General features: G+C 45.6%; 1 protein-coding gene across 1 annotated transcript in view; it reads left to right on the plus strand.

Annotated features, from left to right (window-relative positions):
- Window positions 1-26519, plus strand: part of LOC120979409 — a 664000-nt gene extending 637481 nt beyond the window's left edge. Inside the window, exon 5 of the mRNA XM_040408152.1 lies at window positions 25558-26519. Within this exon, the coding sequence (XP_040264086.1) occupies window positions 25558-25768 (211 nt within the window). The 3' untranslated portion in view covers window positions 25769-26519. The remainder of the gene's footprint in view (window positions 1-25557) is intronic.
- The last annotated feature ends 799 nt before the right edge of the window (window positions 26520-27318 follow it).

The raw sequence follows: 27318 nt of genomic DNA on the forward strand, positions 1-27318 counted from the left end.
TAGTAGTGTCTGTAAAATCACCTACTCTGCGGTGTGGCCTGGGAGAACCTTGGCTCCGATGTGGTGGTCCAGCCTGCCGCAGCAAACGCTGCGTCACCCAGTGGCACGCCGCACCTGATTTCAGGCAGTCAAGGCTCCACCACCTCAGGCGAAGGGAGCTGTCTGGCATTCCCATCATCTGCTGGTCCTGATACTCCTGCTCCTCCTACTCCTAGTCAGTCATTCCGTCAGCAATCGATCACCGAAGCGATTGCCAAGAGACAACAGTATGCATGCACGCATCCAACAGCGCAGAAGCTGAACATGCTGCTGTCCAAGTTGATGGTGCTGCAGTCCCTCCCTTTCCAAGTGGTGGACTCTGCACCTTTCAGAGAACTGATGGCTTGTGGCGAGCCGAGGTGGAGAGTCCCAAGCCTTTAGTGACGTATTTCGGTAGCAAAAAAAAATTTATTCAGCAATCAGCTCTGCGGTTATATGTGGTATAACCTTTTGTGACATATTTCGGTTGAAAAACAAATTTTATTCAGCGTTAAGCGCTGCAGTTATATGTAGTAAAATCTTTATTGACGTATTTCGGTCGAAAAACCAATTTTTTTCAGCGCTGCGGTTATATGTGGTAAAATCGTTATTGACGTATTTGGGTCGAAAAACAAAATGTATTCAGCGGGCAGTGCTGCGGTTATATGTGTTAAATTTTTTTTTAAGCATTTCGGTCGGAAAAAAAAATAAATTAAATAGTCAGCTCTGCGGTTATATGCGGTAAAATCTTTATTGAAGTATTTTGGTCGAAAAACTAAATTTATTCAGCTTTCAGCGGTTATATGCGGTAAAATCTTTAGTGACGTATCTTGATGAACTTCGACTCTTCTGGGCTCAAAGCTATCTTGACACTTTGTCTTCTCATTGTCTGTAGCTACTAGAGGCCTGTTCATGCCAGGCAGGTTTCCCCAGAAGTATCTGGGTCGATGAGCAGCTGATACCGCACTTGCATTAATCTTGACAGGATTCGTCTCCAGGTGGAGAAAAATAGTTTTTTGGAATACTTTCTCCATCGTAACCACGTCGTCAAATAAACTGAAGACTGGCCGATTCTCTCCTGTCTTAGGCAACACTTAATTTTTATTATTAAATATTGAATATTAAATTGAACCAAAACTTGATTAAAATTATAAGAAAGTAAATTTAATTTTGCCAATATATTATCCCAAACTTAGAGGGAAATTCACGACAATCAATTTGCCAAGCCTTTTGTGCCGGAGAACGTGTATTATTAAATAGTGTTTTAAGCAACACTTAATAAAGTTGAGAAATTTTAACCTTCTGTTCTGCCCCATATTCCCTATAAATGAATAGACGAAGCAGCCACTCTGTGGCATCCTCATGCTGCTGCCACCTCCGCAATCTCTAGTCGTTGTGCCACTCTGTGGCCTCCTCATGCTGTGGCCTCCTCATGCTGCTGCCACCTCCACACTGTCACCTTGCCACCCTGTGGCCTCCTGATGCTGGCACCATCTTCACACTCGGTCATTGTGCCACCCTGTGGACTCCTCCTGATACTGCCGCCGCCACCTTCCCACTCTGTCATTGTGCCACTTGGTAACTTCCTCATACTGCTGCCACCTCCACACTCTGCCTTTGTGCCACTCTGTGGCCTCCTCATGCTGCTGCCACCTCCAGACTGTTATTGCTCCACTCTGTGGCCTCCTCATGGTGCTGCCACCTCCAGGCTCTGTCATTGTGCCACTCGGTGGTCTCCTCATACTGCTGCCACCTCCACACTTGGTCATTGTACCACTTGGTGGCTTCCTTATGCTGTTCCCAATATTCCCACTTCATGACTGGGCCACTATTTTGCCTTTCGGCCTGGCTGACGTCATCATTTGTTTGACCCTTCTTCTGATCTGTCAGAAGGAAGGAAAAATGAGACGCACAACGGATCCTGTCTATGTAGCAGCTGTAAGGCCTGTATGATCCCATCAGAATTGGCTTATGATTTGGTAGCCAAAAGTAGGAGTGGGTACAAAACACAGAAGACATGCAAATATTACATTCACGTGTTATCTCTGTTTTAGATCCACTTCTGTTTTTTTTGGCTTTAGCAATACTGATGGATTATTGAGCAAATGCTGACTGAGTGAAGGCGTATGCTCCACAGACAGGATCCGTTTTTTGGTCATTATTGTACTGACAGATCAGAGGAAGGGCAAATAATCAATGATGTCAACACAAACTTACTTCTGACACCCTCGCCACTCTGTCGGGGGGGGGGGGCTCTACTTGTATAAGCGTTTAATAGAACAGGTTTTGTTTACATCTATGTGGAATCAGCTGACGACGGTGTAAAAGGAGTGCGTTTCTTCTTGACGCTAACATCGACCTGTAAGGCTGAGTTCATACTTATTTTGTCGATTTTGGCCCCGTGACTGCCCAAATAAATGAAGTGTGCAGTGATTCTAAGAGTGATGCCTGTCATCTCCATGTCATACAGACCCACAGTATTATTTCACTACCACAGCAGACTCCCTATGCGTGTTACTACAAGGCACAGTGTTCTACAGCACTATAAAGGCTCTTAGCAGCCAGGAAATAGCCGTTTTTAACGCAATTAATATGAATCAATAATGCCTTTAGTTTTATATGCCATTTTCACTGAAAGATAGTCCCAAGCACTGATTTGTCAATTTTTATGTGAAGCATTAGAGAAGCCCTTTAAAAAGCATCTGTCAGCAGATTTGTACCTATGAAACTGGCTGACATGTTGCATGTGCACTTGGCAGCTAAAGGTGTCTATGTGGGTCCCATGTTCATATGTGTCTGAGAAAAATGTATTTTGACAGGACAAGGTAGTAAAACCTTCATCATGCTTGGGCCTATCAATCAAAGTGGAGAGGGCACAGCAGTTGCAGAGAGAGCAGAGCCCCTAGAAGTAACTGCAATGCTGGCTCTGCTATTTCCGTCGGGCCCATAGAAGTGAATGGGAACAGTGGCCGGTCATGCGCTGTGTGCTCCTATTCACTTCTATGGGGAGTACGCTTGGTGGTGGCCGGACTGGAGTCCTCCAGCCACGACCTTGCGTGGCTCCGTTCCTGATATAGGTGCGGGTTCCAGTGGTGGGACCAGCACCTATGAGACAATGGGGGCATATCCTAGAAATATGCCACCATTGTCTGAGATGAGACAACCCCTTTAAGGCAGTTCCTCTTTAAAAGGTGTTGTTACAGGAACACAACACTGAGGTTGCACTTAGATACATGATCTTGGACAAACTGAAATGTTTGGTCCTTTTGGTTTGATCACAGTATATACCCAGACAAATTCTTTCATGTTCTCCATCCTATATAGAGGCCAGCTGTCAATATTGATGAAAACAAGATATGATGTGTCTTACATTAAATCTGCCCTTATCTATAAATTATTCACTACGCAGTGCATTCAGTAAACCATTTGCTTTGTTCAGGTGTTTTTCTTTGAAGTCTATTAACGTTATTATAGACATTAATGCAAGGGTATAAACTTTTACATCACAATCCATTATAAGCATCATCTTTTTCTTCATATCCCGCTAGCTGAGAAAATATTGTTCACATCATAAGTAATCCGAATCACTTACAGTACTTGTCAAAAGGAAGCCAATTTCAATGAATGATTATCGTTATTTTACAAATTCTCTAAATCTTAAAACTAGAATCTTCAAATATAGTAAAATATCACATTTACTCATAATGTTAACCTGGCATACTATGTAAAATAATGTTTAAACTCAGTATTTAATTCTCATCCTGTGTCAAACTCTACATACCATCTTCATATAAAATAGTTAGACCAGCAAGAGGATGACCAAGCATCAAAGGTTAGTGGAGATGGAGAAAAGGCAGCTTGAAGTGCAGTGCAGTGGAAGAAGTGCAGTGGTGCTGATCATACGAATGCTTTACCTGGTACTACCTGTCCCCCCTCTTCTTCCTTTTTGCCCCTCTTTACTACTCCTTCTTTTTCTCTTTTGACCCTTAATCATCTCTCCCATCTTCATTTCTCCTCTTGCATCTTCTTCTTTCTCCTCCTCCTCCTCTTCTGCCCTTACTCCTTCATGTTCCTCTTCCTCCTCCTTGCTTCTTCCTTCTCTACTTTTCTCCTCCTTTCCCTCTAGATTTACACATTTTAGCAAAATTTCTATCTTACTCTAACCCTAACAGTCATCTGTGAAATAAAGAATGGTCAAGGACAATAAAAAATCTTAATACTTTGCTGGCTCTCTTTTGATATTCTTAGGTAAATCTGTCAACTCTTTTGACTCCAAACTGCAGACCCTGCCAGAAAGGTAATACTGAAACTAGTTTCGACATGGCGATATAGTTCTGTGCTAGCATAACCCAGTAAAAGGAGTTTCATTCATTCACATATGGCATATAGTATAGTCATATGGTATAAAGTGTCCTGCTCTTTCATCAATAAACCTTTCCAAAACCCTGACCTGGAGAGTTTGAGTGACAGTTCTAGCCTTCCCTGAAGTCATATGACATGCTGTCCAAGGGGACAGCTTAAGCTGTCACTCAAGTTAAGAGGAGGGGCTTGTAATGGTTTAGTGGGCATAAGAAAAGGGTGCTTAACTGTGTAAGTAATGACCGGTTGGAAGCTATGGCCATACTTCTTTCTGGGTCATGATAGCACTGAGAACAAGTATGTAAACTACTTTATTATCACTTTTCTGGCTATGTCTATGGTTTGGGAAGCATTAAGTTGGATTTAGACGGCCTGGATAGGCAAGCAATTATCACGTCATCTTCACCGACAAGCAGGCAGTTATTGGGAATGGACCGTTTCTTCTAGATAATGGCCTGCTCGTCAGTGAAGTTGGAGAGCTGCATTTTCATGCAGCAATGTCCTCCACTATATGGAGACTAAAGAGGGAAGGAGAGACAGAGAAACAGTAGTCTGCTGCTCTGTGTTTCTGGGAAATGTATGTGCATTGGTCTGGTGGGTACTGTATGCATGAGTAGTATTGTAGGCTAAGCAAAGCTGCTATATGTTTCTGGGGAAAATATATGCAAATTTGCATTTCTTACTTCTGCTTGCATCAGACAGAGGTAAGCTTTTTTTTTTTTTTTTAATCTTTTTTTTATCTTTCTCAGAAACCCAAATATATGAAAATTAGCTTTCTTTCAAAAATAAAAAGAAAGCTTAGCAAACTATGTTCTCTCTCTCTTTCTCTCTCTCTCTCTCTCTCTCTCTCAAGGAATCACAAAAAAAATCTGATTCATTAGCATCCAAATTCTTAGGGAAATTCCAGAAAAATTCCGAATCAGTTTGCACATCTCCAAGTTTTATTAATGAGCCCCGATTCAAGGCTGACTGGTCGTGTGGGATCAATAGTAAACTGAATGTTTATGGCCAATGGGTGCAAAAGCTGTTGTTTTTTTTGTACGAGTTAATAAAGAAGTTGATCAGAAGCATTTCTAGATGTTGGCTGCATTCATCTTCCACCATCCTACAGGCGATACAGGCAAGTGGGGTATTTGGTGTCCTGGGTTTATCCGGGCTACCACCCCCTGGTGAGGTGAATGAACATCTTCTGATTTTAAACTTTTGGCACTTCATTTATAATTGACACTAACATATCACTGGGTGTGTTCATCCTGACCAAGTTTCCTAAATTGGAAAGGTAATATCGACTAATCTTTTAATATTTAAAGAGGATTTGGCGCTCTTAGCGGAGATCAATATTGTCCTTGCACCTTGGGTCCATCTTTTGCACCCATCGGCCATAGACATTCCGTTTACAATATGCGTTTCACATGCTGATTGATATCCGCATGCTTTACCCCACTGGGCAGCCTTATCCTCCATTCTTGGTTCCTCCATACTCTCCTTTCTTGCTATCTATATCCGTATTCTGTCCACACAACACTCTCTTATAGCCAGCCTACCCACTAGTACTCTCCACCCACTGGCGCCTCTAGTCTATCTTCAGGATTTACCTCCTCAAGATTCAATTAACTCTCACTTTTTTTATTTTCTTTCTTTTTACATATATACATGTAGGATAAAGCCAGTTGACCAGTGCCATTGGTAATAGCCTTGTGATGCAAATTTAATGCTTTTGCAGAGACCGGGCCACAGTGGCGCAACCGTGGCTCACGGTTTGCTGAAGCTCCCTGGGCCAGCGTGCAGTGATTGAAAGGGGGCGCTAGTTCTTCCCTTCGGGGAACACTCTGGTTCTGGGGTTCTGCCTGATGGCAGTTGAGGTATTCTTGATGTTGTTCTATGATGCAAGGCAGGTTGTGATGCCAGCGACCAAGCAAGGAACTGAAGCCACAGACCTCCTATATATATGAGCTAGGCATCCAGCTCCTCCCAGTGGGAAGGAGGAGCCGCAGGGTGGAAGGCTACAAGAAACCCAGAAACCAAGATGGCCGCCAGCACATGTCAAACGAAGGAGAACAGCAAGAAGGTAAGACCATGACAGTACCTCCCCCTCAAGGGCCCCTCCTGGCGGAGCAAAAAAACGGTTTTGAGGGAAGCGTGCGTGGAAGGCTCGGAGCAAGGCAGGAGCATGGAACATCTGCGGAGGGAACCCAGGAACGCTCCTCTGGACCATAACCACGCCAATGGACCCAAAAACTGCACCCGACCGCGGACCAGGCGTGAGTCCAGGACATTGCTCACCTCATACTCCTCATGATTGCCCACTCGGACCGGACGAGGCCGAGGAACCGAGGAAGTGAAACGATTACACACCAGTGGCTTCAACAGGGAGACATGAAACACGTTAGAGATCCGCATGCCAGGAGGAAGCGCAAGGGCATAGGCTACCGGGTTTACCCTGCGAAGCACTCGGAAGGGACCAACAAAGCGAGGCGCCAGCTTGGGAGTGGGCACTCGAAGGTTGAGGTTGCGGGTGGACAACCATACACGGTCTCCGACCTGGTAGGAAGGAGCAGGCGCTCGTCTGCGATCAGCCTGGAGTCTCTGGTGCTGCGCAGAGACCTCAAGGGACTTCTGGATCTGTACCCAAGAAGCACGTAGGACGGAAAGGTGATCCTCCACAGCCGGAATATCCTGGGGAGAGAATACCTCCGGTAACACGGCAGGTTGGAACCCATAATTGGCCATGAAGGGAGACGTCCCAGAGGAAGAGTTCACCGCCGTGTTCCTGGCAAACTCAGCCCAAGGCAGAAGGTCAACCCAATTGTCTTGGTGATCGGAGACATAGCAACGAAGGAATTGCTCCAAGGCCTGATTGGATCGTTCTGCGGCCCCATTGGACTGAGGGTGGTAGGCCGAGGAGAAGGAGAGATGAATCCCCAACTGGGAGCAAAAGGCGCGCCAGAACCTGGACACAAACTGACTCCCCCGATCCGACACAATCTCCTTGGGCAAACCGTGCAACCGGAAGACCTCCCTGGCAAAAATCGTGGCCAACTCTTGTGCAGAGGGTAACCTCTTGAGAGGAACACAGTGGCACATTTTGGAAAACCGATCCACAATCATGAGAATGACCGTATGGCCTCGGGATGCAGGGAGGTCCACAATGAAATCCATCCCCAGGTGTGACCATGGGCGCTCCCCGGTGGCTATGGGTTGCAGAAGGCCCAACGGAAAGGTGCCGAGGGGACTTACTCTGGGCACAAACGGAGCATGCCGCTACATATGCGGCGATGTCGGAACGTAGGGAAGGCCACCAGAACAGACGTGAAACAGCCCAGGACAGCTGATTCTTTCCAGGATGCCCCGCGGTCTTGGAGTTATGGTAGGTTCGCAACAACCGACGTGCGCAACTCCTCAGGCACAAAACATCTGCCATTGGGTCTCCCAGGGGGAGCACCAGATTGAGCCGCCAAAATCTGCTCACCCAGGGGAGAGGTCAGGCTGGTGCGAATGGCGGCCAGGATCGGATTCGGAGGTATGACCGAAGTCGGAATCGACTCCTCCCTGGACAGCTCGGGAGTACTGCCGTGATAGGGCATCCGCCTGATGTTCTTGGAACCGGGTAGGTAGGAGACCACGTAATTAAAACGTGACAAGAACAGGGGCCCATCTGGCCTGACGTGGTGTCAATCTCTTGGCCTCAGAAAGGTAGGTCAGATTCTTATGGTCCGTCAGGATGAGAACCGGAACCACCGAACCCTCGAGCAAGTGCCTCCATTCTTTAAAAAGCCTGCACGATGGCCAATAACTCCCTGTCACCAATCTGATAGTTGCACTCCGCGGAAGACAGTTTCCGGGAGTAAAACCCACAAGGAAGCAGAGGACCCTCTGGTGTTCTACGCTGAGACAGAAGGGCGCCTACTCCCGTATCAGACGCGTCCACCTCGAGGACAAAGGGCAACCCAGGGTTGGGATGCGACAGAATCGGAGCCGACACAAAAGCGGACTTTAGGGCCTCAAAATCTCGGATGGCCTCGAGCGGCCAGACCTGGGAATTACTGCCCTTCCTGGTCAGATCCGTGAGAGGCTTGGCCAGCATGGAAAAGTCCCTGATGAACTTCCGATAATAATGGCGAAGCCCAAAAAGCGCTGCAGGGAACGAAGACCACCTGGGCTGGGGCCACTGTAAGACAGCCGAAACCTTCTCAGGATCCATGGAGAACCCCTCAGCGGAAATGATGTAACCTAAGAAGGTTACCTGGGATCGGTGAAATTCGCATTTCTCAAGCTTACCGAACAGCTTGTTCTCTCGTAACCGTTGCAACACTCGTCTGACATCCAGAATGTGGGCCTCCATGGATTCAGAATATACCAAGATGTCATCCAAATAGACCACCACACACTGCTGCAACAGGTCACGGAAAACATCGTTGATGAATTCCTGAAAGACTGCGGGCGCATTGCACAACCCAAAGGGCATAACCAGGATTCATAATGACCGGTCCTGGTGTTAAACGCGGTCTTCCACTCATCGCCCGCCTTGATCCTTACCAGGTTATATGCCGCCCTCAGGTCGAGTTTGGTAAAGACCGTGGCCCCTTTAAGGCGATCGAACAGCTCGGAAATCAAGGGTATCGGGTAAGCGTTCTTGATCATGATGCGATTGAGACCCCTGTAATCGATGCAAGGCCTCAACTCACCGCCCTTCTTTTTCACAAAGAAAAATCCAGCCCCTGCCGGGGACGAGGATTTGCGAATGTGTCCGCGTGAAAGCGGCCTCCCTCACGTACTCCTCCATGGCCTCATTCTCCGCTACCGACAGTGGATAGACTTTGCCACGAGGAGGAACGGCCACCAGGTTGTAACTCTATGGCACAATCGTAATGGGCGGTGCGGAGGTAGGGCAACCGCGCGCACCTTATCGAATACATCACGGTACTCCTCGTATTCAGGAGGCAACAGAGAGTCCGAGGAAGTACACAGCAACTTGACAGACCCATGGATGCAACTAGCCCCACACTGCGGTGACCACGAGAGGATCTCGGCCGATCTCCAATCAAAAGTCGGATTATGCTTCTGGAGCCAGGGGTACCCCAAGACCACCGAGTAGTGTGGAGACGAAATAACCTGGAGACAGACCGACTCTCTGTGAACGGCACCATGGCTATCCCCACTGGAAGGGTCTCATGAGTCACGTGTGACGACAGAAGGGGTCTGCCGTCTATCGCCTCAAGAGCCAGTGGGGAACCTCGAGCCTGCAGAGGAATGGAATTGGCGGCAGCGAACACACTATCAATGAACAAACCACCAGCACCAGAGTCCACCAACGCCTGGGTCGTCACCGAGCCCCCGACCCAGGAGAGGACAACAGTGATCAGTGGTTTGTCAACACGGGAAACCGGGGACGAGGAGACTCCACCCAAGATCTGCCCCCGACAGGATCTCAGGTACGAGCGTTTCCCGGACGGTTCGGACATGCCAACCGAAAATTGCCACCGAGACCACAGTACAATGCATCGACCCTCGCGTCTCCGGAGTACCCTCTCCCCCTCGGACAGGCGAGCAAACCCCAGCTGCATGGGTTCACCCCCAGACAAGTCATCCCCAGGAGGCGTGGAGGAGAGGGAGGCACGGGTGGGACAGCAAACGTAGGCGCCAATCTGTTAGAAAACCTCCGCAGGCTCTCCTTAAAGGAAGGTCTCTCCTGAGTCTGGTGTCAATCAAAATCAGGAAAGAAATAAGAGACTCGAGCTCCACTGGTAGGTCCTTAGCTGCAACCTCATCCTTCAAGGCATCCGAGAGACCATGAGAGAAAGCAGCGACCAGAGCCTCATATTCCAGCCCACCTCTGCTGCCAGGGTACGAAACTCAATGGCGTATTCAGCTACGGATCGTGAACCCTGTCTGATGGACATAAGGAGCTTCGCAGCAGAGGCAGCACGAGCCGGCACATCGAATACCTTCCGAAGAGAAGCAACAAAACCGGAAAACTCGGCAACCACCGGATTGTTGTTCTCCCATAAAGGGCTGGACCAGGCCAAGGCCTTGTCCGAGAGCAGCGAGATCAAGAAGCCCACCTTTGATCTCTCAGTAGGAAAGGCATGTGGCAGCAACTCGAAATAAATGCCCACCTGGTTAAGGAAACCTCGGCACTGAGTTGGCTCTCCCCCAATGCGCTGTGGAAGAGGGGCAGAACCGGTCATACCCCAAAACACCGCAGGCGCAACAACAGGTGTCGGGGTAGACTTGGCGCAACAACCGGAGCGGCAGTAGGAGCGACAAACCGACCCATCGGCAACGGGAGAGCGAAATGAGCCGTGCGTTCAAGCAGGGTTTGCAACGCCACAGCGAACCGACCAAACAGGTGATCCTGCTGATCAAGTCTGGCAACCAGCATGGGTAGCGAGGATGGCCCTGTACCGTCAGAACTCATGGCTTGGTCCTAATGTCACGGAACCATGAACCAGACGTACAACAAGAGATAAGTGAAAATAAGAAGGCTTTATTGAACATAAAGCCTGTAAAGCAAAAGTCCAAAACGAATGGTGAAACCGAAGCAGAGTCTTTGAGAGGCCAGAGAATCAGGAACCAAGAAGGGTAGTCAGACGAAGCCAGGATTAGGAACCAGCAGGGTAGTCAGACGAAGCCAGGATCAGGAACCAGAAGCAGCAGCAGTCTTAGAAGCATGTGAACACAGGAGGACCAAGCAAGGAACTGAAGCCACAGACCTCCTATATATATGAGCTAGGCATCCAGCTCCTCCCAGTGGGAAGGAGGAGGTCGCAGGGTGGAAGGCTACAAGAAACCCAGAAACCAAGATGGCCGCCAGCACATGTCAAACGAAGTGAGAACAGCAAGAAGTAAGACCATGACACTTGCGGTGCAAATGTAGTGTGGTATAATGATGAGACCAGTGTTGGTATAACAAATCCACAGTACTTTACTGAAGCCGGTCAGTAGGATATCCACATAGGCACTATTCATATGAAATGCAGTCTTTACAGTCATTCCAAGTAGTTGCCAAAGGTTGTATATGGAGTCTAGCTTCTCTCTCTCAATTCAACTGGTCAATCTCTTTTTCCCAGCCTAAAGGGATGAGCTTTTTTGATCATCAGATATAGAATTATATGATATACACAGTATCCTCAGGGGAATGCAGTCTCTGAACAGGGGGCCCTTCTGTCCTTTGGTTATGGTTAGTAGCTTGTAGCTTACAGAGTTTCAACCACATGCAGAGGAGGCTGTAGCCAGATTAGCGGCAATTACCTTTTTGCCAAAGTCTGCAATCCCTTTCTGTTGGCTAAACCTTCTGTAAATCTTTACTTTTGAGGGCTGGCACATAAGTTGCTTGCTGGCTGTAGGGGAATGCTGCTCCTTGCAGCCTCAGCAGTCAGCCATTAACTTCAGTATCTTCCCCCTAGAGAGGAAGGGTAGAGCCAGCCCAGACTAGCCTCATGGGACCTCACAATCTCTATACAACCTTGTGGGATCTGCAGTACATGCACACAATATATAAAATACAATGATATTTACACTTTCAATGCTTTGCAGTGTATTTCAGGACAATGCACATTCTATGGTTTCTCTCTAAATTCACAGAACAAAGTTGGATTATAAAACTACATAATGTAAAGTAAATCAACTATAGCATTTGTGACGCTTTTTATAATAGTGTATGTTCACTGTGTATTTTCTGTATAATATTTTAGGAGAAAAGAAAAGCACTTAACTAAACCAAGTATGTTTGTCATATTAACAGTATTGACTCAGCTTGCAACCTGCTCAGCTGACATTAAATGAAACACAAGCATTATCTGATTGCAATAATGTAACAATAAATGTTCCTTTGCCTACTGAAACACTAATGGATTTCCTTTTCACCTGAATGCTAGTTGGGACATGTAATCCATTGACATGCTTAAAACACCTTCCTGCCAATGTCATGAGCACTGAATACTTTTTCTTATCAGTAATTATTTTTTTCTTTTAAGGAATCTCAGGGTTAAGTGTAATACATAACAATTTTCTGAAATAGATCATTAAAGTTTTTTTTTCTAATGGTCCAACTCCATTTCCACTCTAGTAACATCTCCATATGATTGCTGAAAGGATAGGGTTTCCAAAAGCATTTCTTTCAATAGGGGTGTGTGTGTATGTATGTATGTATATAATATATATATAATATATTTATACGCACGCCTATAACCATTAGATAATTGTATATATAACTGGTTAAAGCAACACTTATCAAGACTGGCATACTCATACGTCAGTCTTGATATCCCCACACTAGCGTGAGATGTGCCCATTTTATTAAGAGCCAGATGGCTCTTAACAAATGAGACACATCTCTGCCCTGCCGCGTGCCAGTAAACTGAGTCTATGCCAGCTTGCAAATGACGTAGACTTATCATTTACGTCAGTTTCTGGCGGCGGTTATTGTAAGTCCGGCGATCTACATGTAGCCCCTCCCCCTTTTCTTGCCACTTTGGAAAAGTGGCAGGAACCTCAAAAGTTGCAAAAGGTTGCAACCTGATTTCTAAAGGCTATATATTGTAATGCAGATGAGCTAATGCTGCAATCCTGATCTTGTTTTAAAGCTTGGATTGTCAGTTTTCAAACAAAACAAGCTCTGCTTACGCTGTATTGTTGGTAAATGTAATTTAATATGTGATGTTGTAATGATATTTAAGTCTGCATTGTATTATTGTTGCCAACTATCCTGAGTCTGGGCAACCCCTGACACACACAGTAGGAGCTGGTGAGCTATTCTCAGTGCTGTCTCCATTCCTGTATTAGTTATTGGCAACAGGAATGGCGTTCCTAGATATGCAGGAGGATAAGATATCAATCAGAAGGGACCATTATGTGGTGCCATGCATTTACCTGAAAATGGATGTTATGTGGTACAGCTTCTTTAGGTGGGATTGCTGCACTTCCATATATCTGTGGTTTTGGTGTCTGAGTGTATGATCACTATACACAAGTGACAGTGACTGAGCAGAGGTCTAGGAAGAAAGGTCAAATCAGTAAAACTGCAGCTTGAAGGAGAAGGGGAGCAGTGCTCCAGAGGATCCTTGCAAAGGGTTAATTTACTGTTGCAGAGTCAAATGTGATTTATTAAAGCACGTATTTCTTTGTGCACTATGAATGCCAAATGGCAATGTATGGACACAAATGGTTCACTAACTGACAGACTGATGGACTATGCCCAACCCCTGGTTAGTAAGAGAGTCTTAACCGAGATAAGAACCACATGTCTGAGCTCCTGAAAAGAGGGCCCATGGAGAAGCCTCCTCCAGGAGAGTTACTTAAATCAAAGGATAGTCCCAAGAGAAAAAGAACCACCAGTCTAGAACCACCAAGACTGTGTACTGGATTCAGACAATAAGATATCATTTGTTTATGGCATTTAGACTTCACTGCTTGGAAAAAGGGTTAACTGCCTCCGGCACCCACCACACTTTGAGATGGACTGGCTATCTGGATTGAAGATCTGCATCCCTCAGCCTTGGAATTACAAAAATAGTTAAGGAAAATGGAATTGTATGCCTGTAGTTGTCTTGGGAAATTACAATGTGTATTTAGAGTGAGACTCATGGAGTACTACCGCCATAATTGTCGCTTACCATACATAGCCACTGGGGTCAGGGGTGCACCTAGCCTTTCTGCTGCTTGAGGTGAAACTTTAAACGGCGCCACCCCCAACCTTAATGTTAAAGGCATACTGTGGTGCAGTTGAATATAGAGAGATGAGCGCTCATTTCCCACAGCCCTGCCCCCACTTTTCTCTAGGCCTTGCTGCCTGAGGCAAGTGCCTCACCTGGCTATATTGGAAGTGCACCTCTGACTGGGTAAAGTAAGCTTTCTGATATACCTCAGGACTGTACCAATTGCCAGATTGTGAGAGAATACACTGTAACTGGAGGAAGTAAGAGATTTTGTCTACAGGTGACCACACCAGTGAAACACTGATAAGGGGTCAGCATCTGTAAATACCCTATTCCTGCAAGAAGCAAGAGGCAGTGGTAAGCCATCATTAACTGTGTGAATTATGGACTTGAACTGTCCTAAGGGATTTGAACTGTGGATAAAAGACTGCGACCGGTCAAGGTGAATCAGGAAGCAGGAGATATTGGGATGCTGGTGAAAACATGCAAACAAGACCTAGGAAAGGTTTGTTGTTGTAGGGAATAGCCTTGGACCCACAGCGGTACGGAAGGATCATGTACAAAGTGTGAACGTTTCTGCTACTGTTTGGCTGTTTTTCAATCCAAGTATATGTACCCATCAAGTGTGAGGAAAAACCATCAAGCTTGTGAACCTCTTCTAGAGATTGCAACCAATATGCTCATGTACTAGTAACCACTAATAGTCTTGTGCATCTTCATTTCCTGTTTGCACTAAAGTGTCTGCTGTATTCCAGTGAGGTATGGTACTCCTTTCAATTACATAATGTACAGGGAGACTATACTGTCCCTGCTAACATAATTTTGTAGGGGCAAAATTACTACTTTACCTTTCAAGGTAAACACTATTTTACCCCGAAATCTAGGCACAAAGATTGTTGGATATTTTATGCGGTCACCTATATCATCGTTTGCTGGCAGCAGATCGTGCTGTCTACATAGCTTCTGCTGTTGACAAACAGTGATTCTATATGGGAACTAGCAATGGCATTAGCGATCACTCCTCCCCATACTGTCGAGGAGATCGCTGATGTAGGTGCAGTGGTCTCCTTCACTAACGAGCACAAGATTGTCTGGCAGGAACGCCTCCCTCCTGACAATTGTCTGCTCATTTGAGAAGATTAAAGGGGCCTTAACAATTTATAATGTTAGAAATGTAAGATTATGAAAAAATGGGTAGCATGCATCTTGTTTTAGGGCTGCATTAGACTTGCAGATGAGCATTACAATTGTCGGAAAGGATGTGTTCCTTCCCGAGAATCGCCTACTTGTCGGTAAAGGAGACCGCTGCTATTACATGCAGAGATCTCCTCCACAGTATGGGGAGGGGTGATCACTAATGCCATTGCTCATCCCCATATAGAATGCTTATTTGCTGACATCAAAGCAATGAAACAGCACGATCTGCTGACAGCAAATGTGGATTTTTTTTTAAGCCTGCATAAAACATTTGATTGCCAGATGAACAAGTGTTTGCTCATTCCTTAGGTGATCGGCGGTACTTTTACACAGGCAGATCATCGCTAATGAGTGTTCCTACAAATGTTAGAGAGGATTTGTCTGACCCTCTGAAGGTCTAATACAGCCCTTAGGCACTGACATACAACAATCTTGGCATATTGCTAAACTGATTTACATACAATGGCCTCTAAGTTGCTACAATTATCCTGTCCCTCTACTTGATGAATAAATCTTGCTGCAATTGTCACCAAGCATGAGGAAGTTTTGATTTTTTTTTTTATTGAGCTGTATGAACACTTTTCTTTGCGTGACTATCACTAGCAGTTGGAATTACATTATTGTTTTGTTATTTGGAAAGTGAAGACTATTTGTCATTAGCTACCTGTGTTCCTGTAGTTTTAGCTCTTACAAGTCTTAAGGTCCCCATAAACCTTAGGTTAGTATTAGGCCGGCAGTGGTATTCGTCCACCCGATTCTCTGCATATTGGAGGACGGAACTAATTATAGTTAATGTGGCCAGCGGGCATTCTAGCGTCTGGCAATGCTGGATCCAGAGAGTTCAGGCAGGCTGGAGCTCTGAAACGCTAGTGTGAAAGTAGCCTTAAACTATTGCTGGTTAACCTGACGTTTTCAAAAGGACTTTCAATACCTATAATATCAGGGGAGAGATGGATTGGGCTTTGTGAATTTCAGCACCTGGTCATTTTGCATTACATGAAAATAAGCTGCTCCCAGAGGCACCTGACAGCGCTTTTCGCCTCTTTCCCTTAGCCAAGAGTGTTTGGAGAAGTTGGGGCGAGATGGTTGTCCAGCAGACAGTGATTAAAACTGTATGGTCAACCTTTAGTGTGCTTGCTTTCTTAATCTTAGATCTATCTTCTCTAGAGCAGTGGAACCCAAAGAAGAGACCAAATCTGATGTCAGTGGCTATTATTCGATCTCTGTGTTAGACTACCATTAAATTATGTTCTTCACTTGTTTGTGTTTAAATATTGATTGTACCCACTAGTGCATAGCTGTAAAAAGGACAGGTAAGACAAGTTTTCCAGGTGCAAGCGGGCAACAACAGGCTACTCTGTCTTGGACCTTGGGTGGGACATTTAGATACAGGACTAGGACAGCAGAATACAACTTTGTACTGCGTGAAGAAAAGGCTAACTATGACTGTGCAAGACTTGGCAATACCCTGGTTTGGGTCTCACAGACCCTTGTATGGAGGGTTGGCGCAACATGTATGTGAACAAAGAATGTAAAGCTATAGAGTGAAGGCCTTCACACACATCAAAATATTGTCACTAAAACCTGCCATTTTTGACCAGTCCCACCTACAACCAAATGTCTTTAGGATGCTCCTGACTCTACCCTGAAATCATCTATTAAATTTCAATTTCTGATCCTTTTGTTCTCTCAGGAGATAAGTCACAAGAGGTGTCAGGCAGTAGCAAACACACACATGTGGAGTTGGGAAATAAGGTTCATTTGGACAAGAGCTATTCAAGGTGTATGGGCACTTAAGTGCTCTAAATAATTAAATGTGTTTGCCATCATTGCTATAGGGGCAATAAAGCCTGTATTACACCTGCCAATTTTTCAGCAGATGATGGCTAACGAGTGTAGGAATGCTCATTAGCGATCTCCTTGCTGCTGCCGATTTCCCCATGAACGAGAAATTGCTCATTTACGGGCAATCCAAATCTTTTGATATGTTAAAAAATTGTTTGCAGGTGGCAGATCATAATGTCTAATCACAATCTGTCGCTGGCAAACCACTAAGCAGTATGGGGACAAGCTATGGCATAGCCATCACTCCTCTCCATGCTGCAGAGGAGATTGTTGCATATAATAGCAGCGGTCTCCTCTGCTAGCACGCAGACAATTGGCGGGAGGGAACACTTCCCTCCCGACAATTGTCTGCCACATCTGGCTGTCTAACACAGCCTTTAGGCATTACGCAAAATGACATGATCAGTCATCTGGTGATTAATTTATTGTGTGCATATATATAAATATATACCGTATTTTTTGCCATATAAGATGCATCGGCCTATAAGACGCACCTACATTTTAGAGAAAGACAATAAGAAAAAAATATTTTTCATTTCACCTAAGGTCAAACCAGCAATCAGACCCCCAATATTAATCAGACCTCAGCTGACAGCCCCAATCAGACACCTCAATGTTAATAAGACCCCAATAAAGCCTCAGATCATACCCCCAATCAGATCTCAGCTCAGACCTCAAGGTGTACCACCCCCAATCAGACCTCAGATAAGAGCCCCAATATAAATGAGACCCCCATTCAAACCTCAGATCATCCCCCTAGCCTCTCATTATCCCCCCAGCCTCTCATTATCCCCCCAGCCTCTCATCATCCCCCCAGCCTTTTATCATCCCCCCAGCCTTTTATCATCCCCCCAGCCTTTTATCATACCCCCAGCCTTTTATCTTCCCACAACTGTTTATCAGCCCTCCAGCCTTTTATCAGCCCCCCCCCAGCCTTTTATCAGCCCCCCCCCAGCCTTTTATCAGCCCCCCCAGCCTTTTATCAGCCCCCCAGCCTCTTCTCATCCCCACAGCCTCTCATTAGCCCCCTAGCCTTTCATCAGCCCCTAGCCTTTCATCAGCCCCCCAGCCTCTCATCAGCCCCCTAGCCTTTTATCAACCCCCCTAGCCTTTCATCAGCCCCCAGCCTCTCATCAGCCCCCTAGCCTTTCATCATCCCCCCTAACCTATTATCATCCCCCCAGTCTCTTATCAGCCCCCCAGCCTCTCATCATCCCTCAAACCTTCTACACGGGAGCAGACAGAGGCGGAGCAGGCATGTGTGACAGGAAAGCCTGATCCGCCCCTCATCTGCCGCTCCCGCCAACGTGGTCACTGAAATCTGCCGGCCGGTCCCTATCAACCAGCCCGAGACAGGGCCGGCCGGTCTCTATCAGCGTACACCAGCTGCCCTACACCCTGCACGCCGCGGCTGGTCCACATCAGCAAGCCAGTGCTGCGGGCGCTGGGCTCTCTTTCTTCGGGTAACTGTCGGGTACATCGCAGGCTGCTGTTCCTATGCAGAGCAGGCTGTGATGTACCGTGCATAATCAACGCGGCGCACATTTGCTATTTGTTTGCCCTGTATTCACCCCATAAGACTCACTAGCGGTTCCCCCCATTTTAGGTGTGTGTATATATATATATATATATATATATATACACTGCTCAAAAAAATAAAGGGAACACAAAAATAACACATCCTAGATCTGAATTAATTAAATATTCTTCTGAAATACTTTGTTCTTTACATAGTTGAATGTGCTGACAACAAAATCACACAAAAATTAAAAAATGGAAATCAAATTTTTCAACCCATGGAGGTCTGGATTTGGAGTCACCCTCAAAATTAAAGTGAAAAAACACACTACAGGCTGATCCAACTTTGATGTAATGTCCTTAAAACAAGTCAAAATGAGGCTCAGTAGTGTGTGTGGCCTCCACGTGCCTGTATGACCTCCCTACAACGCCTGTGCATGCTCCTGATGAGGTGGCGGACGGTCTCCTGAGGGATCTCCTCCCAGACCTGGACTAAAGCATCTGCCAACTCCTGGACAGTCTGTGGTGCAACGTGACGTTGGTGGATAGAGCGAGACATGATGTCCCAGATGTGCTCAATTGGATTCAGGTCTGGGGAACGGGCGGGCCAGTCCATAGCATCAATGCCTTCGTCTTGCAGGAACTGCTGACACACTCCAGCCACATGAGGTCTAGCATTGTCTTGCATTAGGAGGAACCCAGGGCCAACCGCACCAGCATATGGGCTCACAAGGGGTCTGAGGATCTCATCTCGGTACCTAATGGCAGTCAGGCTACCTCTGGCGAGCACATGGAGGGCTGTGCGGCCCTCCAAAGAAATGCCACCTCACACCATTACTGACCCAATGCCAAATCGGTCATGCTGGAGGATGTTGCAGGCAGCAGAACATTCTCCACGGCACATGTGCTCAGTGTGAACCTGCTTTCATCTGTGAAGAGCACAGGGCGCCAGTGGTGAATTTACCAATCTTGGTGTTCTCTGGAAAATGCCAAACGTCCTGCACGGTGTTGGCCTGTAAGCACAACCCCCACCTGTGGACGTCGGGCCCTCATATCACCCTCATGGAGTCTGTTTCTGACTGTTTGAGCAGACACATGCACATTTGTGGCCTGCTGGAGGTCATTTTGCAGGGCTCTGGCAGTGCTCCTCCTGTTCCTCCTTGCACAAAGGCGGAGGTAGCGGTCGGGCTGCTGGGTTGTTGCCCTCCTACGGCCTCCTCCACATCTCCTGATGTACTGGCCTGTCTCCTGGTAGCGCCTCCATGCTCTGGACACTACGCTGACAGACACAGCAAACCTTCTTGCCACAGCTCGCATTGATGTGCCATCCTGGATAAGCTGCACTACCTGAGCCACTTGTGTGGGTTGTAGGCTCAGTCTCATGCTACCACTAGAGTGAAAGCACCGCCAGCATTCAAAAGTGAACAAAACATTAGCCAGAAAGCATAGGAACTGAGAAGTGGTCTGTGATCACCACCTGCAGAACCACTCCTTTATTGGGGGTGTCTTGCTAATTGCCTATAATTTCCACCTGTTGTCTATCCCATTTGCACAACAGCATGTGAAATTGATTGTCACCCAGTGTTGCTTCCTAAGGCCTCTTTCACACTTGCGTTGTCCGGATCCGGCGTGTACTCCACTTGCCGGAATTACACTCCGGATCCGGAAAAACGCAAGTGTACTGAAAGCATTTGAAGACGGAACCGTCTTCCAAATGCTTTCAGTGTTACTATGGCACCCAGGACGCTATTAAAGTCCTGGTTGCCATAGTAGGAGCGGGGAGCGGTATACTTACAGTCCGTGCGGCTCCCGGGGCGCTCCAGAATGACGTCAGAGCGCCCCATGCGCATGGATGACATGATCCATGCGATCACATGATCCATGCGCTTGGGGCGCCCTGACGTCACTCTGGAGCGCCCGGGGAGCTGCACGGACGGTAAGTATACTGCTCCCCCGCTCCCCGCTACACTTTACCATGGCTGCCAGGACTTTAGCGTCCCGGCAGCCATGGTAACCATTCAGAAAAAGCTAAATGTCGGCTCCAGCAATGCGCCGAAACGACGTTTAGCTTAAGGCCGGATCCGGATCAATGCCTTCCAATGGGCATTAATTCCGGATCCGGCCTTGCGGCAAGTGTTCCGGATTTTTGGCCGGAGCAAAAAGCGCAGCATGCTGCGGTATTTTCTCCGGCCAAAAAACGTTCCGTTCCGGAACTGAAGACATCCTGATGCATCCTGAACGGATTTCTCTCCATTCAGAATGCATTAGGATAATCCTGATCAGGATTCTTCCGGCATAGAGCCCCGACGACGGAACTCTATGCCGGAAGACAAGAACGCAAGTGTCAAAGAGCCCTAAGTGGACAGTTTGATTTCACAGAAGTGTGATTGACTTGGAGTTACATTGTGTTGTTTAAGTGTTCCCTTTATTTTTTTGAGCAGTGTATATATATATATATATATATATATATACACACACACTTACCTAAAGAATTATTAGGAACACCTGTTCTATTTCTCATTAATGCAATTATCTAGTTAACCAATCACATGGCAGTTTCTTCAATGCATTTAGGGGGGTGGTCCTGGTCAAGACAATCTCCTGAACTCCAAACTGAATGTCAGAATGAAAAAGAAAGGTGATTTAAGCAATTTTGAGCGTGGCATGGTTGTTGGTGCCAGACGGGCCGGTCTGAGTATTTCACAATCTGCTCAGTTACTGGGATTTTCACGCACAACCATTTCTAGGGTTTACAAAGAATGGTGTGAAAAGGGAAAAACATCCAGTATGCGGCAGTCCTGTGGGCAAAAATGCCTTGTGGATGCTAAAGGTCAGAGGAGAATGGGCCTACTGATAGAAGAGCAACGTTGACTGAAATAACCACTCGTTACAACCGAGGTATGCAGCAAAGCATTTGTGAAGCCACAACACGCACAACCTTGAGGCGGATGGGCTACAACAGCAGAAGACCCCATGGGGTACCACTCATCTCCACTACAAATAGGAAAAAGAGGCTACAATTTGCACGAGCTCACCAAACTTGGACTGTTGAAGACTGGAAAAATGTTGCCTGGTCTGATGAGTCTCGATTTCTGTTGAGACATTCAAATGGTAGAGTCCGAATTTGGCGTAAACAGAATGAGAACATGTATCCATCCTCTGATGGCTACTTCCAGCAGGATAATGCACCATGTCACAAAGCTCGAATCATTTCAAATTGGTTTCTTGAACATGACAATGAGTTCACTGTACTAAAATGGCCCCCACAGTCACCAGATCTCAACCCAATAGAGCATCTTAGGATGTGGTGGAACGGGAGCTTCGTGCCCTGGATGTGCATCCCTCAAATCTCCATCAACTGCAAGATGCTATCCTATCAATATGGGCCAACATTTCTAAATAATGCTATCAGCACCTTGTTGAATCAATGCCATGTAGAATTAAGGCAGTTCTGAAGGCAAAAGGGGGTCCAACACCGTATTAGTACGGTGTTCCTAATAATTCTTTAGGTGAGTGTATATATATATAGGATTGCTCTCTCTCAGGAGTCGGCAATGACATACTTTTCATCAAACATGGGGTTTTCAAGCTCAAACAGTGCGTTATTTGTCACAGAGCACATCATACTTCCAAGTTTGGCATTACTCGGCACAATGAAGTTGCAGCTTCACCTCACAATGTGTTACATCAACACAAAACAAGAAACACTTGCCCAGCTAGGCACTCACTATACAGAGGTCTTCTTAATTCCCCTCTAAGTCAGTGTTCACACTGTGGTATTCAGCTTCAGCCAGACAGCCTCCTAGCTGTAACCAATGCAACCCACCAGTCCTCCTGGTGTAAGCAGCGAAAAACCTTGGGTGGATATGGTCCAGTAGTCCTCCTGACTGACTGTGCGACACCTCTCTTCTTCAGGCGTCACTGGGTCCCCTCAAACTCAGGCCTCCTCAGCCCTCTGGCCACCCAGCCCTCCTGGCTAGGACCACACAGACCCTCTTCAGGTCTGTTCCCTGGGCCTCACTCCTCTCACACACTGAGGATTGCTTTATCTCCAAGTGATTATCGCACCTGTTCTCACCTCAGGCCAGGTGAACGTGGGGAAAACACAGCAAATCATACCATGCACCTCCTCTAATATATACGAGGCCTGCTTCACTCACATATATATATATATATCATGACTTTACATGTAGCACATCCAATAATTTAACTGATATAATAATCTGAAATACTATGATGCTTTTAGAAACTATAGTACATGTTAAAGTTTTGCATTGTATAATCTATGCTATGAATTTATTATCTTATGAGCTGTAAAAGAACAAGGTTCAGTGTACACGCTGGTCATGGATTTCTTTAGATGATTTTTCTTGTAAACTTTTTATTCAAAGGATACTGTGCAGCAAGCTCCTGAGGAGCCGGTACAGAGGATGGGAGTGGTCCTGATAAGATGATGTGTCACAGTGTACTCCCTCAAGCCATTGCTCCCTGGTAGTGTTCCCCTAACCTTTTACGCCAAACTTGAAACCACAATTTTGCTCAACACTACTCCCTGGCGATCACTGCAGTGAAATAATGGTTTAAGGAATCAGGCCAGAGGAAAAAGAATAAAAGTCTCTCTTTATTAAGTGCAAAATAGAAGTTGTAGTAGATCCTGCAGTAGTTGTATACAGAGCAATTTCTCTTCTCAGATAATGAGGTATAGTGGCTGGCAAAGTGATAAATAATGGCATCTCTGATATGTTATCTTGCTGATGTCTCTCTTCTAAACTTCTGTCTAACAGCTGAATACTGGCACTTGTGGCTGCAGGTGTCCACTGTGTAATACAGGCTTTTAAATTAGTCTGGCCTGGATATGATCTAGGTGTATGTTGTCTGAGCTGTAGTCCCTCACTTGCAGCAGGGCCTGGATAGCGGCGGTAGGTGGTCACTCTGCTGACTGTAAACTATGTAGTTTTGAAGATATCTGAAGTTTTTGGATTCTACAGTCTCTAAAGTAGTGGTCTCACAGATGAGCTTGTTCTCTGCTTCTTTATTCCTCTGTCCTACCTAACACTCCCTTCTCCTGGCAGGAAGTAGAACTATCCCATTCCTACAAAGAATGGTTAGCCTCATCCCTGATTCCAACCATGCCTCACTTGCTGGTGTACAATGCAAACATTACATAACAGAGCAAAGTTTGCAGATACCCCCCAGGTCTGGGGTATTGCAACTGGTTTTACTAAAGAATATTTTATCCTTATGATCATTTAAATAGAGCTGAACTTTCTATGGTAACCTTTAGACCTCATTCAGCTGAGTTACCTATTTATAATTGCATATTCAACAATAAATGTGTAGACCATAGGTTCTGTGCTGTTCTAAAACCTATCCGCGGCCCTATTCCTTCCCACTAGTACCCTGCCACACTTTGTCTATAGACATACCCACCTTTTCCTGCAAGCATTGACAACTGGACATCACCATTTTCTTTGTGAAAGGGCTATGTCCCTACACAATCATCTCTGACAGTATCTGACTGTAGGTACACATCCACCCAGTTGGTAATTAGGCTTGGCCTACATGGAGAGTTTTTGCGAAATGCAATTGTGTTCTCTGATTGTATACATGGTTTACTTTTCCTCTTCAGCTATCCCAGACTAACATGACGGCTACTCCGGTAGACTACAGAGTTGCTGCCAAGACCTTTTTGACGCTACACTACTGCAGCCACCGCCAGCCTCTCTTTCCACATAAATAAATTCAGACTTCAGATCAAATCTTGTAATAAATACAGCCCCCCACCGCACCCCCAAAAACATTCCAAAGCACCCCTCAAAAAAAATAATAATAATATTCAAGTCCCAAGTCCTGCTAAACAAATACAGACCGCAAATCAGACTATTGACCAGACACCCTAAATAAAAAGACCCCCAACCTAGACCCTGTAAATGTAGACCCCTAGACTAGCCCCCCAAAACTAATACAGACCACAGATTACACCCCATACATTTATAGAGCTATTCAGACACTCCTCCTCTTCCTCTTTGCAACTCTTAATAAGAACCTGTAATTCCATAAACATGTGAGCAAGGGCTCGTCTGCACTTAATTGCACAAAGCAATTTTGTGAGAGGCTTTGCATGATTCACAGCAAAAACTGATCAAACCACAATGTTTTTGGAATTGGGGGAGGGGATAGGCAGGGGATCACAATAAAACTGCAATGTGAATGAAGTCTTTGGTCCATGCATATTATAATTCGTCATTGTCTGTATTGCATACAGTATGTAACACCTAAGCATCCCCCTGTTCTTTGGTTCTACTTCACTTGTTTAACCTGCACACCTGATTGGTCTACTGGCAGGGGTGGATTGGCCATAGACCTTACAGGGAAATTTCCCAATGTGGGCCGATGCCCAGGAAGCCGCCTGGGCCCTCCTCACGGCCGGCCAGTGGAAGTTTTTGGGGATGTATTTTGTGCTGCTGGCAGTATTTTGTGATGGACTGTGGTATTTGACTCTGTTGAGGTGGTATAATGTGCCACAATATGGTATTGTTTGCCCTGCCTTCCATCAATTTGGACCCAATTACAAAATGGGGCTCTTTTAGTATTTTTTCCAGGGCCACTTTAAGTTCCCAGTCCGCCCCTGTCTACTGGAGCATGGCCTCCAAAACATGGCTACAATAAGCCCATCCAAATAAGGACTTAGATGTATGAGATATAGTTTTACCATAAAAGGGAGCTTTATGGATATGGGAGAACCTGCAATTCAGTTTAATAGAAAATTTTATGTATGCATAAGTTACAAACGAATCCCTAACCTCAGATAAGATACCTTTTTTCTGACCGGTGGAGTCTGTAATTGAATAATGATGTCATTAAATTAGGATTCTTATTTATCATTAACAGTAATATGTTCTTTTGTAAGATTAGTTTTATGTATATTTTGCTTATATATATTTGTTTTTACATTTTTATCCAGGTGTTTTCTTTGCTACTGCAGCGACCAATACAATAAAGCCAAGATTTCATCTTATTCCATCAAGGCCAGATCTGTGAAGGAACGTGTGAGGGTCAGACACCATAGTCCAGTCGCTCACAATTTCTCAATGCCTGTGATGAACAGAACGGAGTCAGAAAGACAGACGGCAGTCATACCAAAAGATGCCCTAAGCCTTAAACTCTCGCTATAACTGGAGGAAAGTCAGGACAGAACCCAAAGAAAACCCAGAGGCAGAGGGGAAAACAGATTGATTTTCAGTGAGTCATTTAGCTTCTGGACTGGATGCAGCTCTCCCCTGCTGGCAGTTTGGCTTCATATTAATAGGACACACACAAGGCTGAGTAGCTTAAAATAATTATATGTAGAAATCCCCAAAACTGTTCACCATCCAAATATTTCCTTTTGTGTCGATATAGACTGAACAAATTACATTTACATTATTAAAAATGAAATCATTGGATTTACCTCAATTTAATGTTAAGCAGTAAACTGGACCGCATTCAAATCTGCCGTCGCGAAAGGGTCTGTGCTCGCCATGTACATTTCGAGTGGGTGTTAGCACAATATCCATTTGTCTGCGCTGAAATGCAACATGATTGTGTTTGTATACTAAAACACCAGATAATAACCTACAGGATCTCAAACATGTATTTACTGTCCATATGCTAGAACACAGACGGCAAAATGTATGAAAAGAACGTGGAAAATATGGGCTGCCCTGACGTATCATTATATAAACTTAGGCAGTCTATTGAGTTTTAGATTCCTTATTCAATTTTTTTATGTGTTTGTAGAATTGTAACGCCTTTTTATCTGATGATGGCATTTATTCCAAAACAGCCATTAGACTTCATGCACCATATTACAAATCCATATGAGCGCTAAATCGTACTCCATGCAATACAGCACCCATAGAAGTCTTTGGTGACCTACTGAACGCTCCACCAGAGATGGTCTAGGCCAGGCATGCTCAACCTGCAGCCCTCCAGCTGTTGTAAAACTACAACTCCCACAATGCCCTGCTGTAGGCTGATAGCTGTAGGCTGTTCGGGCATGCTGGGAGTTGTAGTTTTGCAACGGCTGGAGGGCCGCAGGTTGAGCATGCCTGGTCTAGAAGCATTGTTTCTGGGGGACAGTATCTCCAAAATACTGTGCCATATGGTGATATACGGAGCACCTATAGCTCCACAGCCATATGGGCTCCATGTGCCGGCCCTATGCACACATCTGTTATATGCATGAGACCATAATAATGTTGTATTTTAAATGCAGAGTAAAAGTCTTAGAGTACACATGGCCCATGGTACATGACCCACATGATAAATTAAAAAATGATTAAATATTATAAAAAAATATATAAAATATTACCTGTCTGACCATATAGGTAAGCTCAATGACCCCAACAGTGTTATCCCTGAAGATACCCATCATATTTCAATATAAGGTGGAATAACCCTTTAATCATGCTAGCCAACTAGGAAGCATACAGTATTCTCTGAACTGCCGAGACCTCCATTCTCCTGGTTCTTGTGTCCAGTTTTTCCTACTGTTTTCTATGTAAACATAAACTTGCATCATTCATAGAGCTCATTCAATGCATATGATGGCCGGCCAACTGGAAAGGTCAGAGTTTTTGGACCCAAAATGTGTAAATGGTGAACACAAAATTAACATTATAAGATATTTGTTACATCGAAGACCAAACTATGCACATGCAGAATAATCAGTGACAATTAGTAA

Source organism: Bufo bufo, chromosome 9, assembly GCF_905171765.1.
Source record: "Bufo bufo chromosome 9, aBufBuf1.1, whole genome shotgun sequence".
Classification (NCBI taxonomy): domain Eukaryota; kingdom Metazoa; phylum Chordata; class Amphibia; order Anura; family Bufonidae; genus Bufo; species Bufo bufo.